Source organism: Cygnus atratus, chromosome 23 (genome assembly GCF_013377495.2).
Source record: "Cygnus atratus isolate AKBS03 ecotype Queensland, Australia chromosome 23, CAtr_DNAZoo_HiC_assembly, whole genome shotgun sequence".
Taxonomy (NCBI): Eukaryota; Metazoa; Chordata; class Aves; order Anseriformes; family Anatidae; genus Cygnus; species Cygnus atratus.
In genome coordinates, this window is record NC_066384.1 from 911,643 (window position 1) to 918,874 (window position 7,232).

The window sequence follows — 7,232 nt, forward strand, 5'->3', positions numbered from 1 at the left end:
ACTTCCCCTCTCTACTTCCAGGTACTCACCTGCTTTAACGCTGTTACAAAACCGTGCTGGATTGGGGAGGAACATGGAAAACCCTCCCTTTTACAGGGAGAACGGTGGCTTGGGGAGGAACGTGGAAAATCCTCCCTTTTAAAGGGAGAACGGTGGCACGGGCAGCTGCAGCGGCCAGGACCACGGGACAGCGGCCAGGGCTGCTGCAGCTGCCATCAGCAGGGCCCGGTGCTCGCTGCCAGGCCCAACGGATCGCGCTGACGCACCGGGTTTCAGAGCAAAGCCTCCCAGCCCCCGAGCAGGGGAAAAAGAACACACACAGACCAAAACCGCAGTAGAGAAACAAAATCTGGCTGTTTCTGCCCTACATCCTAGTGAAAGAGAGGTGTTTTAAGCAGGTTTTCACCTCACACACCAACACGTCCAAATGAAAAGCGACTGGGAGCAGCCCCAGCCACATAACCTGCCTGTAAAACTCTGCTAGGCGGGGACATTCATTTAGCAGGGAGCTTTGCAGGACAAGTTTGGATGGGTTTTTACTCCTTTAGTCTACCCCCACACGCTTTTGGGGCTGACTGCCCTGCCCGCAGGTGAGGCAGGGAGGGAACACGAGCACCAAGGAACTCGCCATGGCTCATCAGAGGGGCACAGCTCCTGGTCGTCCCCAGCACCAGGGCAGCACCTCAGGGCGTTAACCTGGCAGGAGGGCTACGGAGACACTCAAATATATTTTATTCAGAAAGACACGACAGAGGTGAACGCTGTTCCAAAGGAAACGTTTACTAGCACAGCATTAATGCCTGACACGGGTGTCATTCCCCTTCAGTCAGGGCAAGGCCGTCAGGCAGCCCCGACCCCGCGGTGCGTGGACCAGCCGCAGCGGAGCCCACCCGTGCCGGGCGCTTTCCTTCCAGGGGCTTCACTTCCTCGGCTGCAGACGACTGATGTGGGGTCCCAGCGCGTCAAGGCTTGGGCTCTTGCTGGCTCCCGTGGTAGTCAGGCGGGGCGTACTTCCCTTCCTTGATCATCTTGTCCCTCTGCTCCAGGATCTTTTTCAGACGCGCAGCCTGACGAAGCAGATGGGAGAGTTGACGGGGACGCGTAACGGGCACCACAGCGCTTACGAGCGCTCACACGGCCTCTAGCGGAACCCTGGCACAGCCCCGAGGGAGCTGCGTGCACGCAGGACCCTCACTAACCCTTCCCTTGGGCGTTCTCACGCGGTTAAGGCACATTTTACTACTAAATATTACGAGTTTTCAGTCAGAGACGCTCTCTGCTTCCTGAGAAAGCCGAGGGCTGACCCTCCACGCGCCTCGGCTCTCCAGTTAAGCTGCCACCCACAAGTCCCCGACCGACCCCCAGCACCCCGCTTCTCCCCCCGAATCCCCCTTTTCCCCCCAGGCACCCCGCCCCCCCCCCCATTTACCAGAGCCCCTCTGCCGGCCCCCCGCGGGCACAGAGGGGCCCAGAGGCAGCGCAGGGCCGGGCGCCGCTCACCAGCTTGGTGCGGTGCATGCACTCCATGAAGTCCTCGTACTCGGGCTGGCACTCGCGGCGGGCCCGCGTCTGGCCCAGGCCGTGCCCGCACTCCACCCACTCCCGCTCGAAGGCGTGGCAGGCCCCGACGTTGCCGTAGGGCTGCGCCGTGCTCTGCCGCAGCAGCCAGCGGTCCATGTCGAGGCCCAGCTGCCGCTGCAGGTCCAGGAACGGCATGGCGGCGGGCGCGGGCACCGGCACCGGCACCGCCGTCCTTCACCGGCCCTTGCGCGACGCCCGCCGCCGTCAAGCGCGGCCGCTGCCGCGACCTCCGCGCCGCGCTTTACGGCCGAGGCGGCGGCACCGGCACGGGCACGGCGGCACCTCCCGGCAGCGCCCCCTGGTGGCGTGGAGGGGGGGAGCGCCCGCCGCGCCCCGGCGCCCCCTGCCGGGGGTGGGCCCAGTGCTCCCAGTGCTCCCAGTGCTCCCAGTGCCGCCAGTGGGCCCAGTGCTCCCAGTGCTCCCAGTGCTCCCAGTGCTCCCAGTGATCCCAGTGATCCCAGTGATCCCAGTGATCCCAGTGTCCCCAGTGATCCCAATGCCACCAGTGCCACCAGTGCCACCAGTGATCCCAGTGCCACCAGTGATCCCAGTGTTCCCCGTGCTCCCAGTGTCCCCAGTGATCCCAGTGGTCCCAGTGTCCCCAGTGACCCCAGTGCACTGTCCCCAGCGCTTCCAGTGCTCCCAGTGACCCCAGTGATCCCAGTGCCACCAGTGCTCCCAGTGCTCCCAGTTCCCAGCACCCCTAGTGACCCCAGTGCACAGTGCCCCCAGTGTTCCCAGCACTCCCAGTGCTCCCAGTGTCCCCAGTGATCCCAGTGACCCCAGTGCACAGTGCCCCCACTGTTCCCAGCGCTCCAAGTGCTCCCACTGCTCCCAGCATCCCCAGTGTTCCCAGTGATCCCAGTGCTCCCAGCACTCCCAGTGTCCCCAGTGCACAGTGCTCCCAGTGTCCCCAGTGTCCCCAGTGCTCCCAGTGTTCCCAGTTCCCAGCGCTCATAGTGCTCCCAGTGACCCCGGTGCCCAGTGCTCTCAGCACACAGTGCCCCCAGTGCTCCCAGTGCTCCCAATCTCTGGCTTTCAGGGTCTCACAGGGTCCCCATTCTTTGGCTTTTGTGGCCTCCCCCCACCACAGTGCTGTGACAGCAGGCAGGAGGGCTCATCACGGGGGCTCATTAGGGTGCCACCCAGCCTCCCCCCCCAGCTGTACCCGCATCCCAGAGCCCACCCCTGTCTCCAAGCCCCCCCAAGCCCCTGGGGTCCCTCCGGGTGCCTGAACACAGCCCCCAAGGCTTGGGTGAGCAGCCCCAGCTTCCCTAACGAGCGCAGCCTCGTTATGCAGCTACCTGCTTATCGGAGCCGGCTCCTCCGCCACCTCGGGCACAGGGAGGGGAGGAAGAGCCCGGGGGCTCCTCAGCCATAACCTGAGCCACGCTCAACAACCATTTATTTCCATAACTCTTTAAAAAAGAACCCAAACCCGTCGGCCCGCCCGCCCAGCCCCTGCAGCAGGCACACAGCACCACACGAGCAGGAGGAGCAGGATCCACGCAGGGCGCTGAGGGCTGCCCGTGGGTCCCAGGACGGGGTGCGGGCGCAGGGGTGCTGGCACAGCACCTTCCCCATCCCCGTGCTGCTCAGATGATGCCGGCCGGAGCAAAGACCGGGGGGATGCAGAGCGACTCCACCATCTCCCAGCCGCACGACAAGGGGGTGCAGGCGCTCTCGTGGTCGTCTTCTGCCGGCAGCGGCTTCCCCTGGAAGAGCTGGACGGCCTTCCTGCAAGCACGAGACACCCGGGGGGTGCGAGGGCACCCACTCATGAAATGTCACAGCGTGGGCCCGGGGAAAGGGAACTCAGGGGAATTGCTTCTCCAGAGCCCCAGCCCCGTCTGCACAGCCAGCGCTGAGCTGCCTGTGGCTTCTCCAGTGAAAAAGTGGCTCAGGATTTAAAACCTGGCTCGTTATTTAATAACCCCAGTGGCCAGGTTTTGACCCTGAACCCCCGGGGTCTGCCCCCCTCAGATCTGACCCTCTCCCCTGGGCAGAGAGCCCGGTCTGGGCGCTGCTCGGAGCCTCCCTCTGGAAGCCCCCGGCCCTGCTCACGAGGACGGTCTCTTACCAGGCCAGGCGCGACATGGCGTAGGTGACCTGTGGCTGGGAGCACCCACCCAGCAGGGGCGACGCGGCGATGGTGTATGCACCCATGTCCTGGAAAATCAGCCAGTCGCCGTCCTGCAGATCGGGCAGCTCCATGCCTTCGGCAATCCGGTCCTCTGAGTGCCCCGGCGGACCCCGGAGGCTGCTGCATAAGAGGTGGTCTGGGCAAGGCTTCTGCGGGGGAAAGATCGGGCAGCCACAGGGAATGAGGGCACCTGCAGCACAGCGCTGAGCTGTTTTATATAGGGTGAGAATCTGGCCCCGAACCAAGAGACACGCTCTTAAAATTAACCCAGGTGGCTAGAGCCTGGACCAGTCTGCCTTGATGCCCGTGGAAAGCACCCAGTGACAGACCCAGGTCTGTCTCAGTGTTCTTTCACCAGCTTTAAAGACCAGCCTGAAAGGATGGTTTTCACCTTTCCCAAAGGTTTTTTGTCTCACAGGTGGCCAGACAGCATCTGTACAGCCTAACTTACCACCCCACGCTGGCTTGCCAAGCCCGGAGGCAGACCCAGACACTTGCCATGGACGTTTGACACCACTGAGGGACCTGCTGGGCTGCCCTCAAGCCAGAACAGGTCCTCACCTTGTGCAGCAGAGGCTTCGGGCAGGGGCTGTCAAACAGGACACAGCTGAAGGCTCCATAGATGCCGTCGCTGAGGTGGTAGATGAGGCTCTTCTTGCTGCCAGACTCTTCCCCTGGGGGAACGGAGAGGGGCTCAGGGGCCACAGTCCCACGGGCAGGCCGGTCCCGCGGCCCCACGTACCATCAGAGCCCGGCTGCTCCGCGGGAACCTCTTCCTTGGCGGTGATGCTGGCTGCGAGAGTGAAGGCCGAGGTGACATAGTATCGCCCGGGTCTCGCAACGATCTCCACCCCGCAGCCCTCCGGGAAATACGTGTCCAAGGCAGAGTTTATCACAGCAGCGATCTGGGTGGGGAAAAGATGTTTGTCCCCGCGAGTTCAGCCTCACCACCCAGCGCAGGGCAGGGAGCCAGCTCCGGCCTCTCTCTCTGCCCGCCCAGAGCCAGCCCTGGGAGCCATGTACCTCCTCGAACTGAGCTCTGGCGTCCTCGGTGCCAGGAAATCCCCCTCCGATGTCCAGGAGGTGCATCTGATAGCCCAGCTCTGCGCCCATGTCAAACGCCAGCTGCGCCTCAGCGACAGCCTGGGCAAAGCCCTGGGGCTCCAGGCTGCAGCTCCCGAGGTGAAAGCTGAGGGCACAGTCCCCACTGAGCAGGGCTGGCCTGTCTTATGTGGCAGTGAGGGGACACGGAGATCCCCCGATCCTCACCGGGGCACCCCTGCACCTCCCACATAACATCCAGGGTGAGACTGCCCAACCCACCCTGCAGAGCCCCTCTCTGCAGGCCGACCTGCCCCAAAGTGGTCCCAACAAGAGCTCCCCACCGGGATGCCCAACGGGGGCTGAGCACCCCGACTGAAGAAGGACAACGTGCCGTACCTGATGCCAACAACCTCCACAGCCTGCGCCTTCGCTGCCTCTAGCAGGCGCCGGCAGGACTTGAGCGTGGCACCAAACATCATGCTGGGATGGGCAGAGGGGCTGGAGTCAGCAGCAATACCCAAAAGCATCCTGCATAGCGAAAAGCACCGTGTTAAGGGGTCTTAGGGCCCTCCACCACCCCACAGCCACCTCCCCAGCTCCTCCTTCAGCCCCCCCTCCACTGGTGCCAGCGGATCCTGCACCGGCACCCACCTGGCGTGAGGGTGGCTCCTGGCCACCTTGCCCAGCTCCACCTCGTTGTCAAAGGCCATCAGCCGCACGCCGTGGCTGGCTGCGTATTTGATGTGGGCAATCTGCTTGCAGGGGCTGCTGTAGAAGATCTTGTCAGCCGGGACCCCGATGCTCTGGACCGCTGCAATCTCTGTCTGCAGGGAAACGGCACGCGTATCGGGCCGGTCCCCGGGGCCAGCGCTGCCACGCTCGGACACGGCCGGCTCCGGGCCACAGCCACTGTGGCACTGCGAGGGGCAAACCGCCAGCACTGCAGCCTGGGCTTTTCCAGGGAATGGCTGCAAGAACTCAAGGGGATCACAGTGAACTTTGTCTCGGCAGGGGCAGGTTGCGGCGAGGTGTTTACAAGCAGCACAAGACCAGGAGGAGAGAAAACAAGTGGGGCAAGTGAGCAGGCACGGGGTTTGGGCACGTCTCCCCCGGGAGCTGCAGCCAGAGGGTTACGGCCGCAGAGCTGGTCTGATTTGTAATGAATCCTTGCACTTTCTCCTCCTGGTGACATGTCCTGCTTAATTACATCCAAGTAAGTGGCTTAACTTTGGTCCTCGTTGGGAACCTGGCTATGAGCAAATGGATGGACCGGGGAGCTTTGTGCTGGGCCCTACAGCCACTCAGAGGGTGCCTGCAGCAGCGGCACCCCAGGGATGAACCCTGCCACCAGCCAAGCCTGCCAGCCAGGACACAGGTCACACACAGGAATGTTGGTCAAAGGGAACAAGCCTGAGTCACCGGACAGACAGGACAAGTATCTCTGGGTTGTGTGGCAGGGTTTGACAGCAGGGGGAGACCTCTGCTGCTGTAGGCGTCGGCTAGAGAGGAAACCTTGAGATGAGGGCGAGCTCTGCCACTCACTCACGCACATCCCCATCCATCCTCCCCCAGCCCTACCTTGTTGGCACAGGCGAAGCCTGCCCCCAGCTCAGCCAGCAGCCGAACCACTCCTCCGCTGCTGTTGCACTTAACAGGGAAGTAGGGCTTCACGCGGGGCAAGGCCTTCAGGAAGCGCAGGTGTTTCTTCACGATGTCCCCGAGGTCTGCCACGAAGAAGGCTTGCTGGGCGCTCTAGGACAGGGCTGGGGTGAGCAGCAGCCGCGGCCCCACGGCCGCAGGGAGCAGCAGAGCCGCCGGCCCTTACCCTTACCAACGGGCACAGCCCCACCAGGAGGTTCTCCAGGAGGTCCCTGGTGGTGAAACCCTCCTCCACCATCGTGAAGTTGGATTCGTTCAAGTACCCATTCATGGCCAAAGTGTGACGGCACTCGTGTAAAGCTCCTCGAGTAGGGTATAGTTCCTAAGTATGAAACTCACTGGGAAAAAAAAAAAAAGAATATAAAAAAGGAATACTAGTGGCAAGGCTCCAGAGACTCCCACAGCCTGCTCCTCCTGCCTGCTCCCTGAGGTGCCTCCCGTCCCTGTGCGTGGGTTGTGCAGGGCAGCAGTCCCTGGGAAGAGCTCTCTGCTGCTCTCCTCCAAACCAGCACCTCAGCTGGGAGCACCACCACGGGTTAAAGCACTCTCCAGGGGGAGGAGGCACATTTCTCTGCAGTGCAGAGCTCTGGTTTTGTACACAGCAGCAGCTCAGGCACCAATGCTGTTCACAACAAAGCCACCTTCGCTGTAGAGCTGATGGCCTATATATGCCAGGACGTGTTTCTTCACGCTCTGGCGTGTCGTCAGATCTGCTCTGTGTTGCACGGGGAGAAGTTTCCCTGTGGTTTTCAAACTGCTGAAAGCTCACTGACCCACGTTCCTGGACACACAAGCCCCGTGAGAA

General features: G+C 62.5%; 2 protein-coding genes across 2 annotated transcripts; both read right to left on the bottom strand.

Annotated features, from left to right (window-relative positions):
* Nucleotides 1-760: 760 nt before the first annotated feature.
* On the bottom strand, nt 761-1,831 carry NDUFS5 (NADH:ubiquinone oxidoreductase subunit S5). Its single transcript, XM_035562196.2, has 2 exons — nt 1,501-1,831; nt 761-1,067 (listed from the first exon to the last, which is right to left on the bottom strand). Exons 1-2 carry the CDS (start codon nt 1,714-1,716, stop codon nt 963-965), a joined length of 321 nt encoding a protein of 106 aa, XP_035418089.1. The 5' UTR covers nt 1,717-1,831; the 3' UTR covers nt 761-962.
* Nucleotides 1,832-3,121: 1,290 nt separating this feature from the next.
* On the bottom strand, nt 3,122-6,698 carry AZIN2 (antizyme inhibitor 2). Its single transcript, XM_035562260.2, has 9 exons — nt 6,600-6,698; nt 6,347-6,520; nt 5,420-5,592; nt 5,165-5,296; nt 4,748-4,913; nt 4,467-4,629; nt 4,286-4,398; nt 3,662-3,873; nt 3,122-3,318 (listed from the first exon to the last, which is right to left on the bottom strand). The coding sequence occupies exons 1-9, from the start codon at nt 6,696-6,698 to the stop codon at nt 3,177-3,179; spliced, it is 1,374 nt and encodes a 457-aa protein (XP_035418153.1). The 3' UTR covers nt 3,122-3,176.
* Between the last annotated feature and the right edge of the window lie 534 nt (nt 6,699-7,232).

What these genes read in the sequence shown, in the direction of transcription:
- NDUFS5 (XM_035562196.2), bottom strand. Translation starts at nt 1,716, where the DNA reads ATGCCGTTCCTGGACCTGCAGCGGCAGCTGGGCCTCGACATGGACCGC. An exon ending in GCATGCACCGCACCAAGCTG is followed by an intron (nt 1,068 to 1,500) that starts GTGAGCGGCGCC and finishes CTGCTTCGTCAG; the next exon opens with GCTGCGCGTCTGAAAAAGAT.
- AZIN2 (XM_035562260.2), bottom strand. Translation starts at nt 6,698, where the DNA reads ATGAATGGGTACTTGAACGAATCCAACTTCACGATGGTGGAGGAGGGT. An exon ending in GTGGAGGTTGTTGGCATCAG is followed by an intron (nt 4,914 to 5,164) that starts GTACGGCACGTT and finishes CTGTGCCCTCAG; the next exon opens with CTTTCACCTCGGGAGCTGCA. An exon ending in GCCATGTCGCGCCTGGCCTG is followed by an intron (nt 3,319 to 3,661) that starts GTAAGAGACCGT and finishes TCGTGCTTGCAG; the next exon opens with GAAGGCCGTCCAGCTCTTCC.